The 21,381-nt window shown below is 45.3% G+C and overlaps 1 protein-coding gene across 1 annotated transcript in view; it reads right to left on the bottom strand.

Annotated features, from left to right (window-relative positions):
• The window catches only part of LOC112259590 (glypican-5-like), a 222,053-nt gene that overhangs the window by 111,681 nt on the left and 88,991 nt on the right, over positions 1–21,381 (bottom strand). The window contains exon 5 of the mRNA XM_042328696.1: positions 20,908–21,030. Coding sequence (XP_042184630.1) covers positions 20,908–21,030 — 123 coding nt within the window. The remainder of the gene's footprint in view (positions 1–20,907; positions 21,031–21,381) is intronic.

Here is a 21,381-nt window from a genome sequence, read left to right as displayed (position 1 = left end):
GTGGCAGCATTGGCATGATGCAACAGGTGAGACCCATCAGTGTGTGTGTGTGTGTGTGTGTGTGTGTGTGTGTGAGATTAAGCAGGCCCTTACCCCCCCTATCAGATAAAGGACTAAAGCAGAGATTATAGGAGCAGATACGCCACCCTATGGGACTCCCCCAGCCACCCTCAGGGTTTAGTGCCCTTACAGCTGTCATTGACTTGTTTGTGTTATTGGCTTGTTTATTGTTTACTCCATGTTTAACTCTGTGTTGTTGTCTGTGTCACACTGCTTTGCAGGTCGCAGTTGCAAAACTAGCCTACCTGGTTAAATAAAGATAAAATAAAATAAATAAAAAGGAGCCCACATATAGCAACAAGATCTCATAGTTTCCCTTCGAAATTCAACGTTAAATGGATTTTTGACACATTCATTCTGTGGATACTGGGTTAAAATAGAAACAACTGAAAGGTTTACGTTTAGGTATTAATTCAGAGTGGTTAAGGTTAGGGCTAATAACTAAAAACAATGCGCTGTTTCCATCAAAAATCATCAAGTATTCTCCCAGCTTGCTATTGCCTTGTGAACTGTGGTGATGCAGTGGTCACAGCAGCAGTGTGCTTCTGAGCAGGAAGAGTTTGCACCAGTGCTGGGCAATAGTTTTTCATTTTTGGGGGTGAGCGTGGAGGAAGGCATACATCGACGTTCTCAGGACCTTTTCAAACATCTGAAATGTAAGTCTATTTCTAGTGATCAGCCTGCGTATAGCTGAGGTTAGCGGAGGCAGCCGGGGCCAAGAGGGGGCAGATGGGGCATGTGTGGGTGGGGTGTCACTAAATACCTGTTGTGGTTGGAGCACCTGTCTAACTGTCTGCCCCGGGCCTCTGTGTGTGCGTGTGTGTGTGTGTGTTGTGTGTGTGTGTGTGTGTGTGTGTGTGTGTGTGCGTGCGTGCGTGCGTGCGTGTGTGTGCGCTGTAACTCAGCTACTGTAAGGGCACAGCCAAGCCCAGTTCTAGTGTTTCACACACTACATCAGCCGAGCATACACACACACACACACACACACACACACACACACACACACACACACACAGGCACACACATACACATAGGCACAAACACACACACGTGCACAATCGCACACGCACACGCACACACTCATTCCCCAAGATAAGTAAGCAGGAGGTGGACATTTGATACCAGATAGGAGATCTAGAATCATAACCACAGCTACATGACACCCAAGTAGCACTATACCAGCATAGCAAACTGCTACTAGGATAGAGGCTATGGAGAGAGAGAGAGAGAGAGAGAGAGAGAGAGAGACACACAGGTTCAGGGACATGTACTAGTCTGTGATGACCTAAATGCCAGACCTGGACAAGAACCTGACACTGTTAGAATACACCTTGCCTGGAGGTGACAATATTACCTCTCAAATATGCCCCCCTAGACACAACTATGTCACAACGCCTGTAGCTCTGTCATACGCTGGGTCTGTACATAGTCAATCGTAGGGCTTCGAGGGTACACCTACAGCTCATCTCTTGGCAGTAGTACTGTAGATTACTTTGTCACTGACCTCAACCTAGAGTCTCTCAGAGCATTCACAGTCAGCCCACTGACACCCCTATCAGATCACAGCAACATCACTGTCTACTTGAACAGAGCAATACTCAATCATGAGGCATCAAAGCAAAAATAATATTAAGAAATGCTATAGATGGAATCAAAGTAGTGTAGAAACCTAGCAAAAAACTATTAGGCAACAACAATTTCAATCCCTTTTAGACAAAATCCTGGGCAAAACGTTCCACTGTAATAGTGAAGGTTAAACTTGGCAGTAGAAAACCTAAACAGTATATCTGACCTCTCAGCTTCCCTATCAATTCTAAAAATGTCAAGCAGACAACCTAAGAAAATGAACAACAACGACAAATGGTTTGATGAAGAACGCAAAAACCTAAAAGAAATTGAGAAACCTGTCCAATCAAAAACATAGAGACCCAGAAAACCTGAGTCTCACTATGGTGAATCACTAAAACAATACAGAAATACACTATAGAAAAAGAAGGAACAGCACGTCAGAAATCAACTCAATGTAATTGAAGAAACCATAGAATCTAACCACTTCTGGGAAAATTGCAACAAAATAAACAAACAACAACACGAAGAGTTATCTATCCAAAACGGAGATGTATGGATAAACCACTTCTCCAATCTTTATGGTTCTACAATAAATAACAAATGCAAAAACATATACATCATCAAATACACATCTTAAAATCAACTATTAAAGACTACCAGAACACACTGGGTTCTCCAATTATATTGAATGAACTACAGGACAAAATTCAAACCTTTCAACCCAAAAAGGAATGTGGTGTTGATGGTATCCTAAAATAAAGAATAAAATACACAGACAACAAATTCCAACTGGCTATACTTAAACTCTTCAACATCATCCTCAGCTCTGGCATCTTCCCTAATAAGGACTGATCACCCCAATCAACAAAGGTGGAGACAAATTTGACCCCAATAACTACCGTGGGATATGCATCAACAACAACCTTTGGAAAATCCTCTGCATTATCATTAACAGCAGACTCGTTCATTTCCTCAGTGAAAACAATGTACTGAGCAAATGTCAAATTGGCTTTAAACCAAATTACCATATGACAGACCACGTGTTCACCCTGCACACCATAATTGACAAACAAACAAAACAAAAACAAGGGCAACATCTTCTCTTTCTTTGTTGATTTCAAAACAGCTTTTGAATCAATTTGGCGAGGGCACTAGAACAGTCTGCTATACCAATTGATGGAAAGTGATGTTGGGGGAAAAACATACAACATTATAAAATCCATATACACAAACAACAAGTGTGCAGTTAAAATTGGCAAAAAACACACACATTTCTTCCCACAGGGCTGTGGGGTGAAACAGGGATGCAGCTTGAGCCCCACCCTCTTCAATATATATATCAACGAATTGGTGAGGGCACTAGAACAGTCTGTAGCACCCGGACTCACCGTACTAGAATTTGAAGTAAAATGTCTACTGTTTGCTGATGATCTGGTGCTTCTGTCACCAACCAAGGAGGGCCTGGAGGGCCTACAGCACCTAGATCTTCATAACATATTCTGTCAGACCTGGGCTGTGACAGTAAATCAAGTAAGACAAAAAAGGTCCAGTCGCCAGGAGATGTCCAGTCGCCAGGACCACAAATACAAATTCCATCTTGACACCGTTGCCCTAGAGCACACAAAAAACTATACATACCTTGGCCTAAACATCAGCACCACAGGTAACTTCCACAAAGCTGTGAACGATCTGAGAGATAAGGCAAGAAGGACCTTCTACGCCATTAAAAGGAACATAAAATTCGACATACCAATTAGGATCTAGCTAAAAATACTAGAATCAGTTATAGAACTCATTGCCCTTCATGGTTGTGAGGTCTGAGGTCTACTCACCAACCAAGAATTCACAAAATGTGACAAACACCAAATTGAGACTCGTAAAACACCAAATAACGCATGCAGAGCAGAATTTGGCCAGTACCTGCTAATTAACAAAATGCAGAAAAGAGATGTTAAATGACCACTGTGACTGACACAAAACTAAGAAAAGCAAATCCAATTTTGATAAACTCCCATATCTATTGGGTGAAAAACCACAGTGTGTCATCACAGCAGCAAGATGTGTGACCTGTTGCCACAAGAAAAGGACAACCAGTGAAGAACAAACACCATTGTAAATACAACCCATATTTATGTTGATGTATTTTCCCCTTTTTTTATATTGAACAATTTGCACATCGTTACAACACTTTATATAGACATAATGTGAACTAGTGTGAGTGTAAGGTACACTTGGCCAAAAGACTCAATTGACAGGACATTGTTAAAGGGCAAACTATTGTTATAAAGCCAATGTACAGGCTGTCTGTCCTCCTGGACTGGCCTTGTCAGACGAGGAGATTATACTATCTCTGTCTGTCTGTCAATCAATCAGTTGAATACTTGTAAAGAGTCCTGCGTGTAGCTGGTGAGAGAGTCAGGCGCAGGACAACAGATACGAGTAAAAAACGTGCTTTACTCAAAAAAGGACAAATATACAAAGAAACATCTTTAGCACACAACAGACGGACCGAAAAAAATCACTCATAAATCATCACTCATAAATCACTCACAAAAAAAACGTGTGGGGAACAGAGGGTGAAATAATGAACAAGTGATTGTGGGATTGACAACAGGTGTGTGAAACAAAGACAAAACAAATGGAAAATGAAAAGTGGATCGGCAGTAGCTAGAAAGCCGGTGACGTCGACCGCCGAACCCCGCCCGAACAAGGAGAGGGACCGACTTCGGCGGAAGTCGTGACAATACTTCAACGAACCATTGTACCTGGGAGCTGTTTTACATGTTTCGCATGACATGGGCAGGTAACTCTGGTCCTGTAGTACCACAGTCAGGTATTGCCTTAAGTCTGGTGCCAGATTTGCCTGTGCTCTTGCCAACTCCTTGCTGTCATTGTCAAGCCAAACTTGTTTAAGTGTTTTAGCAGAAACAGATTTCCACTCAGGCTCGATAACTTTACCCCTGGCTTAAGATAACAGCTGAGGCCACGTGTGATCCACACAGGGACGTGGAAAATACAGTCACAGGTATGAGAGGACTGGGTTGTATTCATTAGTGTACACATTTCAAATCGCAGCAAAGGTTTTTGTGACGCAAAAGGAAAGCGAGCATTTCTTATTGGACAACTTCAGGTAGATCCCTCCCTGTTTTAGTCGGTTTCGCACTTAATGAATACAACCCTGATCCGTACGACTTCACTACAGCTCTACATCTCTAACCCCCTCTAATGCAGTTCTAAGGGCTGGGCAAATCCTCTCCCAAATCTCTGCTTTGATCCAAACACGGATTGTGTGTGTAGCCGGGTGGACACGGGATTATGGCCCTATAGATGGCTATAGACTATTTCTGGGCTACTGGCTGGCACGGCATAGGGTAAAGCGCATAAGAAGACACACACACACACACGCACACACACACACCTTTACAATAAAGTTATATCTGACTTACTCTACTCAATGACCACTATTCACCGGGCCACTGTTATCGTGTGAGGGACATAGGAAGTAGTACTGTGTGTGTGTCTGTGTGTGTCTGTGTGTGTGTGCGTGCGTGTGTACAGTAACCCGAACCCATTGGGAAAGCGTTCCTAGGATTCCAGGCCAGTTTGGGGTGGTGTGTGTATGAGCTACGGAATGCCGGTGGAGTCACGTCCCCGTCACACACGCACGCAAGCACACACGCACACACACACACAAACTCATGCTGGCTCTCTCCGTGCTGCCAAGCACATCAACGCAGTGAAAGCACCCCCCCCCCACACACACACACCACCACCACCACCCGCTTCCTCACACACGTACACACATTCACACAATAGGGGCCTGATCATTTGGTTCGATTACAGTCATAGACCATATAGATTCACGGAGCATGCAGCCCCAGTGTCTAACCAATGAAGAGAAGAGCCGCATGAAATAGTCGTAAAAAAGTGATATCATCATGTATTGTGGCTCATGTATGGTGTTCTATGGAAAAGATGAGCTCAACCCCAGCTCCAATGCTCTCAACCTGCCTAACCCTGGACCTAGACCACTGAGTCTTCCCGATGGAAATGAGCAAAGCTATACGTGACAAGACATAGGGAGCTATGACCCAGAACAACTCCTGGCCCTATAGTCCCATGAAGTATGTAATCACAAATGTATGATGGGTCAAATCACTCTATTCCCCAGTAGAACTTGGTCAAATACGTAATAAATACGATACTTGAGCGTCTTTGAGATGCGCTTGATTTACCTTGGAATTTGCACTTCAGGGACATTTCATTGGTTCCATTGTACCGGGCAAACTAAATCAAGCACATCAGCTCATATATTTGTCTTTTTACATGTATTTGACCCAGGTCTGTCCCCGCCCACAAAACCTCCTATGGCTTTTCAGCAGTCAGTCATTAAAGTCCCTGTTGTATTGTCTTTGCTATAGTGAACCACTCGCACACACACACACACACACACACACACACACACACACACACACACACACACACACACACACACACACACACACACACACACACACACACACACACTACTCTGACACTAGATAAGGATCCGACTTAAGTATTATAATCATCTCTTCATTTCACTGGAACAACTACAGTTCCAATGTCTTGTTTTGATAGAAGATAAAACGGATCCAAGGCAAAGTGGCTTTCATCCTAGCTGACTATCATCTTTGTGTGTGTGTGTGTGTGTGTGTGTGTGTTATAACACATTATACAGTAGCATTGTTGAATACTTGTTTCTGATTGGCTTGAAGGGCATTCTAGAGCGGTGCATTATTATAAAACATTATAAAACATTATTGGCATTGTTGAATGACATTTTCACAATGGCAAGCTAGGACTGATGGTTTGGTTAGCTAAAGCAAATGTTTTTAATAACTACACCAAGACAGACCACACTGCCTGTCTTTTCAAATGGGAACAAATGAGTCATAGTGGAAGGAGTCAAGCAAGGAAGTGGGCAGAGTGAAGAACGAGCTAACGAGATCATATTGGCACATATTTAGCAAATATTTTAGCACACAATACATCTACTCTGTGAAGTGCACGTGTGCAATAACTCAATATTGCACTCGTTCTAAACGGCATATATATATATATATTTTTTTTACTTTGGCAGGTTAACGTCTACAAAACTTAGTCCACTCTGTTCGTAACATATTCTAGTTTTGGGAACAGAAAACTGTATCGAGATCAAATGTTCCTTCGATGAGAAAATTAGCAGAATGTCGGCCAAAATCCATCTCGTTCCATCTTCTCCCACAAATGTGTTCAATTATAGCCATGGTATGAAAGGGATAATGAAATCTGGGCTCTACTGTACGTGTTCGCTGGAAAATAATGCAAATCCGTGGAAGGTCGGTTCCACTCCGCTAGAGCGTCGGGGAACACACTTCCACATGGTTAATTATTTTCCATAGAACACATAGCCCCTCGTTGATTATCCCTTACGGACATGATGGAGAAGTCTTGTGATTCCAACTGTCCTTTTGTGTCCCATTCAGAGAGACATTCAGAGGGACATATTTGGGGGTTTGTCCCCTCTCCAGTCTCCAGTAGCGTGTATTCGGGAGACAAAGATGAGAGCACAGAGTGAGCTGCGTGCACACACACATAAGGACACACACACACAGTCACACACAGTCACACACAGTCACACACACAGTCACACACACAGTCACACAGTCACACACACAATCACGTATGCATGCATGAACACACACAATCACTGCTTGTGCACAAAGACTCACGCTCGCATGCACGCACACACACACACACACACACACACACACACACACACACACACACACACACACACACACACACACACACACACACAATGGAATTGGCTGGCACCCTGGGCATGCTAGCAGCTTGGAGTCCTTGGACTCAAAGGGAGGCTCTTCAAACCACATCATAGACGAAATGAAACCCCAAAGACACAGCCTTCCTCTATAGCTACTGTTACTGAGCAATCCATCCAGCTCTCTATTCCTCCCTCCATCCATTCATCTCTCTCATTCCTCTCTCGTTCCCTTTCCTTCCCTTCCCTCCCACCTACTTACATCTCTCTCCCTTTTCTCTTCTTCTACCCATCTCTCCATCTCTTCCCGCCTCCATCCTTCCCTCCCTGTCTCTCTCCCTCCCTGTCTCTCTCTCTGCCTCTCTCCCTCCCTCCCTCTCTCCCTCCCTGACTCTCTCCCTCCCTGACTCTCTCCCTCCCTGACTCTCTCCCTCCCTGACTCTCTCCCTCCCTGACTCTCTCTCTCTCCCTCCCTGACTGACTCTCTCCCTCCCTCCCCCTCCTCCCTGACTCTCTCCCTCCCTGTCTCTCTCCCTGTCTCTCTCCCTCCCTCCCTCCCTCCCTCTCTCTCCCTCCCTGACTCTCTCCCTCCCTGACTCTCTCCTCTCCTCCCACTCTCTCCCTCCCTGTCTCTCTCCCTCCTGTCTCTCCCCCCCTCCCTGTCTCTCCCTCCCTCCCTCCCTCTCTCCCCCTCCCTGACTCTCTCCCTCCCTGTCTCTCTCCCTCCCTGTCCCTCCCTCTCTCCCTGTCTCTCCCCCCTGACTCTCTCCCTCCATCTCTCCCCTCCCTGTCTCTCTCCCCCTCCCTGTCTCTCTCCCTCCCTGTCTCCCTGACTCCCTCTCCCTCCCTCCCTGTCTCTCCCTCCCTGTCCTCCCCCCTGTCTCTCTCCCTCCCTGACTCTCTCCCTCCCTCTCCTCCCTGACTCTCTCCCTCCCTCCCCCTGACTCTCTCCCCTCCCTGACTCTCTCCCTCCCTGACATCTCTCCCTGTCCCTCCCTGTCTCTCTCCCTCCCTGTCTCTCTCCCTCCTGTCTCCCCCCCCTGACTCTCTCCCTCCCTGACTCTCTCCCTCCCTCTCTCTCCCCCTCCCTGTCTCTCCCCCTCCCTGAGACTCTCTCCCTCCCTGACTCTCTCCCTCCCCGTCCTCCTCCCTCTCCCTCCCTGTCTCTCCCTCCCCTCCCTGTCTCTCTCCCTCCCTGTCTCTCTCCCTCCCTGACTCTCTCCCTCCCTGACTCTCTCCCTCCCTGACTCTCTCCCTCCCTGACTCTCTCCCTCCCTGTCTCTCTCCCTCTGTTACTCCCTCCCAGCCCTCCTCACTAGTCTGCAGCCTTGCCAATGAGAACAGTGTGAAACGTTGTGAATGCATGTCAGTCCCATGTAAAATGTTCTAGTAAAATATATATCATTGACGGTCCATTAAATACTGTTGAATCCATTTCCTGAGCACATCTAACTAACTTTGCATACTGCTCAACCGAATGCTACAACATTCTCCATAAAGGTTCTACATAGGGAGATACAAGTCATCACATTATATGAGCTTGTAGATTAATTTATTACCAAGTCAACACACTCAGACAAATCATGCAGACATACTGCACATAGTCGAATTTGCAGACTGACAAACACACACAAACACTATGGGAACCCACAAACACACACAAACACTATGGGAACCCACAAACACACACAAACACTATGGGAACCCACAAACACACACAAACACTATGGGAACCCACAAACACACACAAACACTATGGGAACCCACAAACACACACAAACACTATGTGAACCCGCATAAACTTAACATCAAAACTTAACATCAAAACAGTTTGCAAGCCTACAATAACACATGCACACACTTACACAATCATTAAAACATCATAAACCACCCCACACACACATGTGCAGGTCCTGTGTATAAACACACACACACACACACACTCGGTGTATACATTCCATTGTCTCTCCTCTCTCTTTCGCCCACGGCCACGACAGTGCACTCCGCTGACACACACACACACACACACACACACACACACACACACACACACACAGAGAGAAAGAGTCTTGTCAGTGAGCAGTGTAGGTCATGGTGGGGTCCTAGCCAACAGCTAAGGGTTATGGGAAAGGGATAGGCCGCTGGCTCCGAGGATAACTGGAAAGGAAAGTGGGATGGAAGGAGGGGAGGAAGGAAAGAGGAACGGAGATAAGAAATGTTACGTTCTAATGAGGTTGACAACGTTGGGATGAGGGGTGACGCAAGGATGAAAGGTGAGGGAAAGGTTAGGTAGGGTCTAGGAAGTGTGGAGGGTTGGAAGGGTTCGGGTCCTCGACTTTTGTCTGAGACGGGGCTGTGTGTAGGGCTCTGCCAAACAATGAGAGCATGGTCTCACTGACTCTCTGAATGACTGACTGGTGTCGCAAGTTACATGACGATTAACATGACAATTACTGATCCCACTGTGGATAAAATACTTCATTTACATTTTAGTCATTTAGCAGACATTGACTTGTCCAGGGAGAAATGTTATTGGTCACCCTAGTGCCCCCCTCAAGTTAGTTTTGACCAAGACGCACACCAACAGCAAGATACTTAAATCTCAGCGGAGAAAGCATCCGAGCGAGGCAAACAGGGCCCCTCTGTCTTAGTATGTTGAGTCCATCAATCTGATGCTGTCTGGCCAAACATAACATGACATGTCATTATTCTTTTTGGCCAGACAGCATCAGACAGATGGACTACAGATAGTAGGACAGAGGGCCGCTCAGATCCTCGCTCAGATCCTTTCTCCGCTGAAACCGATTCAGCCTCTAGTGAATTGAAGGAGAATTCTGAAACACTGATAGACACGAATGAGAAATCATTTTATACGTTTGTTTCTTTTTATTCTCTTTTCTTTGACACTTTTAGGGGGAAGCCTGGCTCCCCTTGGCATCCATGTACACACGCCACTTTCTTGGCTGAATGCCATGACCCTGATGGTGTTCGTAATAGATGCCCCTTTTCTATTCAAATGGAGGGGGCACAGTGAGCAGCGAACCTACTCCCCCCCCCAATGTCGCGGTACAATTAGCATTCTGGATGTCACTTTCACGTGAATTTACTTCTGTATGCTAATACCCTTCTATAAAATCCTGGGAATGTACCAAACGCTATTGAAAAATCCACCTTGCATCGATTAAGGTTCAAAATGTTATTGTCCCCCGGAACTGGGTCTTTCCTCCACCTTGGCCGCGCCATTCAAAACGCTCTGGACACGTCACTGTTAGCAGACACACTTAACTTACCGGAAGTGCATTCAACTAAGGTAGGTAAGACAACCACATATGGGGAGACGGAGATTAAGGGAGGGGTTAAAAGCAGGGGGGGAGGATAAGGGAGGAGGATAACGGCGAGGGAACAAAAGAAGGGGCGAAGAGAGACTTCACTATGGGGCCCCAAAAATCACACACACTGCAGACAGCCTGACTGTGTCTCTGGGTGGACAGACAGACAGACATGGAAGTTCGTCTCAGAACAGGCTTCTGGTCAGAGCTGGTATGAAAGGGAATTTCACTGCCAAGACGCAAGCCTCTGCCACACACAGTCTGGCGAGGTCCCCCCTTAATATATCTGACTGTGCAGTCCCTCAGTCGTCACCACAACATCCCCCCCTTCCCACTCTCTCTCTATCACTCTCTCAATGTCCCTCTCTCTCTCTGTCTCTCTCTCTCTCCCTCTTTCTCTCAACCTCTCTCACCCTCTCAACCTCTCTCTCCCTCTCCCTGTCTCTATCTCTCCCTCTCTCTCCCTCTCCCCATCTCTATCTCTCCCTCTCAATCTCTCTCTCCCTCTCCACATCTCTATCTCTCCCTCTCAACCTCTCTCAACCTCTCTCTCCCTCTCAACCTCTCTCTCCCTCTCCCCGTCTCTCTCTCTCCCTCTCAACCTCTCCCTCCCTCTACCTCTCTATCTCTCCCTCTCAACCTCTCTCACCCCTCTCAACCCTCTCTCTATCTCTCCCTCTCAACCTCTCTCTCCCTCTCCCTCTCTCCCTCTGTCTCTCATCTCCTCTCCCTCTCTATCTCTCCCTCTCAACCTCTCTCTCAACCTCTCTCCCTCTCTCTCTCTCTCTCTCCCTTTCAACCTCTCTCTCCCTCTCCCTGTCTCTCTCTCTCCCTTTCAACATCTTGCTCTCCCTCTCCCTGTCTCTCTCTCAACCTCTCTCTTTCTCTCCCTGTCAATTCAATTCAATTGACTTTATTGACATGGCAAGTTAATTATTACTGTCAAAGTATACATATCGACAAATATACAGTGCCTTGCGAAAGTATTCGCCCCCCTTGAACTTTGCGACCTTTTGCCACATTTCAGGCTTCAAACATAAAGATATAAAACTGTATTTTTTTGTGAAGAATCAACAACAAGTGGGACACAATCATGAAGTGGAACGACATTTATTGGATATTTCAAACTTTTTTAACAAATCAAAAACTGAAAAATTGGGCGTGCAAAATTATTCAGCCCCTTTACTTTCAGTGCAGCAAACTCTCTCCAGAAGTTCAGTGAGGATCTCTGAATGATCCAATGTTGACCTAAATGACTAATGATGATAAATACAATCCACCTGTGTGTAATCAAGTCTCCGTATAAATGCACCTGCACTGTGATAGTCTCAGAGGTCCGTTAAAAGTGCAGAGAGCATCATGAAGAACAAGGAACACACCAGGCAGGTCCGAGATACTGTTGTGAAGAAGTTTAAAGCCGGATTTGGATACAAAAAGATTTCCCAAGCTTTAAACATCCCAAGGAGCACTGTGCAAGCGATAATATTGAAATGGAAGGAGTATCAGACCACTGCAAATCTACCAAGACCTGGCCGTCCCTCTAAACTTTCAGCTCATACAAGGAGAAGACTGATCAGAGATGCAGCCAAGAGGCCCATGATCACTCTGGATGAACTGCAGAGATCTACAGCTGAGGTGGGAGACTCTGTCCATAGGACAACAATCAGTCGTATATTGCACAAATCTGGCCTTTATGGAAGAGTGGCAAGAAGAAAGCCATTTCTTAAAGATATCCATAAAAAGTGTTGTTTAAAGTTTGCCACAAGCCACCTGGGAGACACACCAAACATGTGGAAGAAGGTGCTCTGGTCAGATGAAACCAAAATGGAACTTCTTGGCAACAATGCAAAACGTTATGTCTGGCGTAAAAGCAACACAGCTCATCACCCTGAACACACCTTCTCCACTGTCAAACATGGTGGTGGCAGCATCATGGTTTGGGCCTGCTTTTCTTCAGCAGGGACAGGGAAGATGGTTAAAATTGATGGGAAGATGGATGGAGCCAAATACAGGACCATTCTGGAAGAAAACCTGATGGAGTCTGCAAAAGACCTGAGACTGGGACGGAGATTTGTCTTCCAACAAGACAATGATCCAAAACATAAAGCAAAATCTACAATGGAATGGTTCAAAAATAAACATATCCAGGTGTTAGAATGGCCAAGTCAAAGTCCAGACCTGAATCCAATCGAGAATCTGTGGAAAGAACTGAAAACTGCTGTTCACAAATGCTCTCGATCCAACCTCACTGAGCTCGAGCTGTTTTGCAAGGAGGAATGGGAAAAAATTTCAGTATCTCGATGTGCAAAACTGATAGAGACATACCCCAAGCGACTTACAGCTGTAATCGCAGCAAAAGGTGGCGCTACAAAGTATTAACTTAAGGGGGCTGAATAATTTTGCACGCCCAATTTTTCAGTTTTTGATTTGTTAAAAAAGTTTGAAATATCCAATAAATGTCGTTCCACTTCATGATTGTGTCCCACTTGTTGTTGATTCTTCACAAAAAAATACAGTTTTATATCTTTATGTTTGAAGCCTGAAATGTGGCAAAAGGTCGCAAAGTTCAAGGGGGCCGAATACTTTCGCAAGGCACTGTAAATAAAATGAAAATATATATAAAATATATTTATATATAAATAGTCGTAGTGGACATGGGATTACCATTAACAACTTCACCAACAATATTAATGAGAACAACAATACATTAAAGCAATGGTAGTGGACCAGTGTCAACAACTACAACAACAATATTAATGAGAACAGCAATACATTAAAGCCATGGTAGTGGACCAGTGTCAACATGACTGAAAAGACAGTCTCTCTCTCATGACTGAGAAGACACATGACATGGTATGAAAGATAAAACAAAACAAGATGGGAAATATTATCGACTTTGCACTTTTCACTGGCTGTCTCTCAGGTTGTGGCAGGAGGACACATATTTGGCAGCCAAAACTACACATTTTGGCTTTTCACCCAATAAATATTAGATTTGTTCTTCATCTTTTATAGTTTCAAATTCTTTGTATTGAATTATAATTTTGGGAAAGAAATATTCTCTTAGGTCTGAGTATTTGTCACAGTGTAATAGGAAATGCAGCTCTGTCTCTACCTCTCCAATGGAGCAGAGTGAGCACAGCCTGTCCTCTCTGGGCAGCCAGGTTTGTCTGTGACGACCGGTCTCTATAGCCAGACTGTCCTCTCTGAGTCTGTACCTAGTCAATGTTTTCCTCAGTTTTCTATCAGTCACAGTGGTCAGATAGTCTGCCACCATGTACTGTCTGTTTAGAGACAAATAGCATTGAAGTTTACTTAGATTTTTTTGTGGTGTTTTTCCAATAGGTGATATATTTTTCTTTTTGTTTTGTGATGATTTGGTGTGGCCAGATTTTCTGAGTGTTGTCCTGAGGCTCTATGGGGTTGGTTTGGGTTGGTGAACTGAGCCTCAGAACCAGCTGGCTGAGGGGACTCTTCTCTTGCTTCATCTCTTGTACATTGTAGAGCTGTGTGATGGAATGCTTTGGGGTCACTTGTTTTTAGATGGTTGTAAAATTTGATGGCTCTTTTTTCTATTCGAATGAGGAGGGGGTATTGGCACAATTCTGCTCTGCATGCGTTATTTGGACTTGCAATACAGTCTTGCAAAACTCTGCATGCAGTATTTCAATTGGATGTTTGTCCCATTTGGTAAATTCATAATTAGAGATTGGTACCCCATACTTCACTGCCATATAGAGCAATTGGTTCTATAACTGATTGAAAAATGTTGAGCCATATTCTAATTGGAATTTCGATTTTGATGTTCCTTTTAATCTCCCTGTCTCTCTCGCTCTCTCTCAACCTCTCTCTCCCTCTCCCTGTCTCTCTCTCCTTAAACAACTCTCTCCCTCTCCCTGTCTCTCTCTCCTTAAACAACTCTCTCTCTCTCTCTCTCTCTCTCTCTCTCTCTCTCTCTCTCTCTCTCTCTCCTTCACCACAAAGCAAGCCAGGCTGCAGTGCAGCGAAGGCACTGTTGGTGACACAGCTGTTTGGGTTTACAGTATATGTAGGCCTACCTGTTACTGTGTGTGTGTGTGTGTGTGTGTGTGTGTGTGTGTGTGTGTGTGTGTGTGTGTGTGTGTGTGTGTGTGTGTGTGTGTGTGTGTGTGTGTGTGTGCGTGCCCGTGTGTGTACGTGTGTACATGCAAATGTCCATGCATAATGATACCAATAGAGAGTGAGACATTGAGATATGAGAGAGCGAAAGACAGAGAACCCACTAGGCACACACCGGTTGAATCAATGTTGTTTTCAATGGAACCAATGTCGAATGGATGTTGAATTGACGTCTGTGCCCAGTGGGAAGGAGAAAGGGGTGACGCCTTTACCCAGTACAGAGTGCAGCCCTCTCTGCCTCTCCCCGTGATCCTGACATCAGGATTCCAGATGGCAGGATGATAAACAAACAGATTGTCCTAACCTTCCAGTTATGTGAGGCATTCAGAAGCACTACAGGCGCATTGTCCTCCTCCACATGGTTTAGGAATCAGCTCGGAGATATCTCACCTCTCGCTGGCCTTCCTGTACCACACACACAAATACACATACACACACACACAAACACCCTGACCCTCTCTTGGAGAACATGGCTGGGAGAAGAATTTCTCTCTGTCTCTCTCTCTCTCTCTCATAAAGTATGCAAGAAGAAAGTAGAAAAAAAGATAGTGTACTCAAACTAACTCACAGAGACCATGCCAGATGCTGTGTTTGGATTTCTGGATGACAGAGAGAGTGGTCGGACTGACAACCCTTGTTATCCTGAGTGAAAGTGCTGGTGTTGAACGTGACACATTTAAAAAAAATACTTCTTGAAATACATCCTTCAAACACTAAGTACATGTTGTTGATGTTGATGATAATAATGACGATGAGGATGAACAATGTCATGATACTAGTGATAAGAATAAGATGTATGTGTACAGATGTAGGACCTTCATTTGAGCCAGTTTGCTACAGCAGGAAAATAATCCTGAAGCAACTGGAAATGTGAATTATTATGCGGATTGTGGACATTTTTGTAGGGATTAATATATTTTTTGTTTTATAACTGGAAATTACAGACATCAGAACCCTTTTTAAACCTCAAATGCACTACAAGTATTACATGTCCTGCCAATGAAGATCCTACGTCTGTACAATCTATTTGGAGTCTATCTGCTTTGTACATTCTCCCGTTCTGGAGTGTGGTGTGAAACATTCACATCTATGTCATTTTATTAGTCCATTGAGACCTTATCACACACACTCACACACGTACACACACACACACACACGCACACACACAGAGATACTGTATGCATGTGAATGAATAGATGTCCCAGCTGTTGTACAGCATTTGGAGAGTATAGAGTGATATGGGACAGTGTGTGTTATTTTCCTGCTGCTCTCTGGGAATGCACCATACCCACAGAACCTCTGTGAGACCCGCCCCTCTCCAGGAAATTGCAACTCTACTAGGACAGTGTACCTTTCCTACTGCAGCACCATTCCTACTGCAGCACCATTCCTACTGCAACACCATTCCTACTGCAGCACCATTCCTACTGCAGCACCATTCCTACTGCAGCACCAATGCTACTGCAACACCATTCCTACTGCAGTACCATTCCTACTGCTACACTATTCCTACGGCAGCACCATTCCTACTGCAGCACCATTCATACTGCAACACCATTCCTACTGCAGCACCTTTCCTACTGCAGAACCATTCCATTTGCAGCACCATTCCTACTGAAGCATCTTTCCTACTGAAGCACCATTCCTACTGCAACACTATTCCTACTGAAGCACCATTCCTACTGCAACACCATTCCTACTGCAACACCATTCTCCAGAATATAGAATGGGGAAGCATATTCACAGTAGCTCCACATAGCAGGAGTTATAACTCTACAGGGACACGGTGCCATTTGTTTTGGACATGTAACACCATCCTGGCCTCTTTTCTCAAATCTGGACTCCTCTACTCCCCTCATCTACTTCGCTCCTCTCCTCTTCCCTCACCTCTCTTCCTATCCTCTCCTCCCTTCCTTCCTCCCTTCGCCTCTCCTCTCCTCTCTTTTTAGTCAGGGTAGGCTAGGACATTCCCAGGCAGGGTATGTGCAAGCTAACAGGTCTACAGTGAGTACAGGGCCTCAGGGCTCCATTATTTCCCATACAGCCTCATAGGAGGGTCTTTGTTTCTACCCTTCAGGGTTTGGGGGTCCCCACTGCAGGGCTGTGCCTCACTCCGCTCTCCCAACAATGGGCCTTTATCCTGCCAAGGCCTCCCTGCCCCCCCCAGTCCCTCCGCACTGCTACCTACCCCGACCAGGGGCACAGGGGCGAGAGACGGCCACCGGGGCGAGAGAGGGGCACAGGGGCGAGAGAGGGGCACAGTGCCACCGGGGCAACCCCTTTTCATGCCCTGTCCTGTTGCTCTCTCACTCTCACACACACACACACACACACACACACACACACACACACACACACACACACACACACACACACACACACACACACACACACACACACACACACACACACACACGCACACACACACACACACACACACACACAAGAGGTTGCTGACTTAGAAGTTGTTGGATAACAGTGCACCATGGGGTGAGCCGGGCAGACTCAATTTCACACATTTCTCAATAAATATAGTGGCTCACTGAACCAAAGGATAAATCTGTAATCTCACAAAGACTCTCTTTCTTTTCTCTCTGTTACTCTCTTTCTCACAAACACACACACATGCACACACATACCGACACACACACAGACTGCTGAAGAGTGCTGCTGGCCTTGAAGAGTGTCAGATGAACAATATCTTCTCAAAGTGTCAGATGAACCATATATTCTCAAAGCGTCAGATGAACCATATATTCTCAATATCAGATGAACCATATCTTCTCAAAGTGTCAGATGAACCATATATTCTCAGTGTCAGATGAACCATATCTTCTCAAAGTGTCAGATGAACCATATATTCACAGTGTCAGATGAACAATATCTTCTCAATGTCAGATGAACCATATATTCTCAAAGTGTTGGATGAACCATATATTCTCAAAGTGTTGGATGAACCATATCTTCTCAAAGTGTCAGATGAACCATATCTTCTCAAAGTGTTGGATGAACCATATCTTCTCAAAGTGTCAGATAATCCATATCTTCTCAAAGTGTCAGATGAACCATATATTCTCAATGTCAGATTAACAATATCTTCTCAAAGTGTCAGATGAACCATATATTCTCAGTGTCAGATGAACAATATCTTCTCAAAGCGTCAGATGAACCATATATTCTTAGTGTCAGATTAACAATATCTTCTCAAAGTGTTGGATGAACCATATATTCTCAACGTGTCAGATGAACCATATCTTCTCAAAGTGTTGGATGACCCATATCTTCTCAAAGTGTCAGATGAACCATATCTTCTCAAAGTGTTGGATGAACCATAACTTCTCAAAGTGTCAGATGAACCATATCTTCTCAAAGTGTCAGATGAACCATAGCTTCTCAAAGTGTCGGATGAACCATATCTTCTCAAAGTGTTGGATGAACCATATCTTCTCAAAGTGTCAGATGAACCATATCTTCTCAAAGTGTTGGATGAACCATAGCTTCTCAAAGTGTTGGATGAACCATATCTTCTCAAAGTATTGGGTGAACAATATCTTCTCAAAGTGCTGGATGATTTCATTTGTTTAGCCCGGTGTTGTGTTCCAGCACTCCATGTACCTCCTCTCTCCCTCTCTCTTCTCCTCCTCTCTACCCCTCTCTTCTCCTCTCTACCTCTGTCTTCTCCTCCTCCCTACCCCTCTCTTCTTCTCTCTCCCTCTCTCTTCTCCTCTCTAATACACTCTTCCTCTCTCTTCTCCTCCTCCCTACCCCTCTCTTCTTCTCTCCCTCTATCTTCTCCTCCTCTCTACCCCTCTCTTCTCCTCTCTACCGCTCTCTTCTCCTCCTCCCTACCACTCTCTTCTCCTCCTCTCTACCCCTCTCTTCTCCTCTCATATGTTCTTGGTAACAGAGAACACCAGGGTTGTTTTCACTGAGAGACATGCTGTGTCAGAATGCTTGACATGATGAATGTGTGGTCTCTCTAAGAGCCAATGATACATTTTTAAGTGCATAAAGTCAGGAACTGGGCCTCTTTTCTCTGTCTCTCTCTCTCTCTCTGTTTCTCTGTCTCTCTCTCTCCCTCCCTCTCTCTCTGTCTCTCTTTTGGTCTCTCTCAGTGCCAGAGAAGAAAAAAAGAGAGAAAAGAAGGGGAGAGTGGAGAAGGGGAGAGTAGAGACAAAAAATAAGAGTTCCTTTCATCAGAAGCACAGTGCCCTCTACTCCCACAATCCCCATGGGACAGACTAAGAGACATGCAGTATGGACGACAAGGCCAAACTAAAACAATAGCATAGAGGACAAACACTATCAGATGGGTGGCCAGGGTTGGTTGTGTATGTGTGTGTGTGTGTGTGTGTGTGTGTGTGTGTGTGTGTGTGTGTGTGTGTGTGTGTGTGTGTGTGTGTGTGTGTGTGTGTGTGTGTGTACCATGGTAACTGAAGCCAGGCAGGGGCCACCGCAGGCCCCAGTGTTGTCATAATTGCATAGAGAAGAGAACGTTCTAGAAACGCTTATGAAGCCCTTCCAGAGATGGAATAAGTTACAGATCAGCGTTTGCACATACACACACACACGCACGTATGTACACTCTCTCACACATACACAAATGCATACACACACACACACGTATGTACACTCTCTCACACATACACAAATGCATACACACACACACACACACACGTATGTACACTCTCTCACACATACACAAATGCATACACACACACACACATATGTACACTCTCTCACACATACACAAATGCATACACACACACACACGTATGTACACTCTCTCACACATACACAAATGCATACACACACACACACACGTATGTACACTCTCTCACACATACACAAATGCATACACACACACGTATGTACACTCTCTCACACATACACAAATGCATACACACACACACACACGTATGTACACTCTCTCACACATACACAAATGCATACACACGTGCAAAGACACACATGGCAGTGGTTTAATGTCCAGGTGATGAGTGGATCCCACACAGCCACGTACAGGAAGAAGGATCGAAAGCCACACCCCCAAATCAGCACCAAACAAACAGCTCATAAATGAGAGAGAGAGAGAGAGAGAGAGAGAGAGAGAGAGAGAGAGACAGACAGACAGACAGACAGACAGACAGACAGACAGACAGACAGACAGACAGACAGACAGACAGACAGACAGACAGACAGACAGACAGACAGACAGACAGACAGACAGACAGACAGACAGACAGACAGACAGACAGACAGTGCTATACTTCATCCAACAGGGAAAGATGTTCCTTATGACTTCCACATTCCCTCGCAAATCAACAACAGCCTCATAATACCACACACAGGCTTATTACACCAACACACAACACAAAAACACACTCTACCAGCAGACCCAGTAGAGTAGGGCAGCGTATGAGCTTCTAAACAACACTGAGTGGTCATAATTCCTGTCTTACCTATTCGACCCCCTCTCTCTTTCCTTCCTCTCTCTAACCCCCCCCCCACGTTTCTCCAGTAATACCTCTCCACCATGTCGTCTCACACATCACCTACACTCCTTTATCCTCCTCTCTCATCCCCATCCCGCTCTCTTTCCCTCTCTTCAGTCTTACCTCTCCACCACATCGTCTCACACATCACCTACACTCCTTTATCCTCCTCTCTCATCCCCATCCCGCTCTCTTTCCCTCTCTTCAGTCTTACCTCTCCACCACATCGTCTCACACATCACCTACACTCCTTTATCCTCCTCTCTCATCCCCCATCCTGCTCTCTTTCCCTCTCTTCAGTCTTACCTCTCCACCACATCGTCTCACACATCACCTACACTCCTTTATCCTCCTCTCTCATCCCCCATCCCGCTCTCTTTCCCTCTCTTCAGTCTTACCTCTCCACCACATCGTCTCACACATCACCTACACTCCTTTATCCTCCTCTCTCATCCCCCATCCCGCTCTCTTTCCCTCTCTTCAGTCTTACCTCTCCACCACGTCGTCTCCGCTCCAGCAGGTAAAGTCGTCCACCACCATCTCTCCCTCACACAGCATCTCCGGAAGCACGGCAAAGAATGACTTATAGCGCTGGATGTAGCTCAGAAACTCCCTGAGATGGAAAGAGAGGATGGAGAGAACAGAGAGGATGGAGAGCGACAGGATAGAGAAAGGAGGGATAGAGAGGTGGGACAGAGGACAGAGGGGTGAGAGTCAGGGTACAGACCCCATGTTATAAGAAACACAGCACACTGTAACATCTATGGCTACCACCCAACTACATATGATATGTAATCATGATATGAACGTGTAAATATAGTTCCCATAGATCTTTAAAAACACATTGAAAATAATATGGATGCTGTAGTGACTGTTGGCCAAACAAGAGAATAATTCTGATCAGGCACCTGTTACGGCCACCCAAGAGACAGGGGAACTCCAATAATATGGGTCATGTGAGGTC

The sequence above is a fragment of the Oncorhynchus tshawytscha genome, linkage group LG10, assembly GCF_018296145.1.
Source record: "Oncorhynchus tshawytscha isolate Ot180627B linkage group LG10, Otsh_v2.0, whole genome shotgun sequence".
Taxonomy (NCBI): Eukaryota; Metazoa; Chordata; class Actinopteri; order Salmoniformes; family Salmonidae; genus Oncorhynchus; species Oncorhynchus tshawytscha.
Note: the sequence above shows the minus strand (reverse complement) of the source record. Positions and strands in the feature narration are given on the sequence as shown.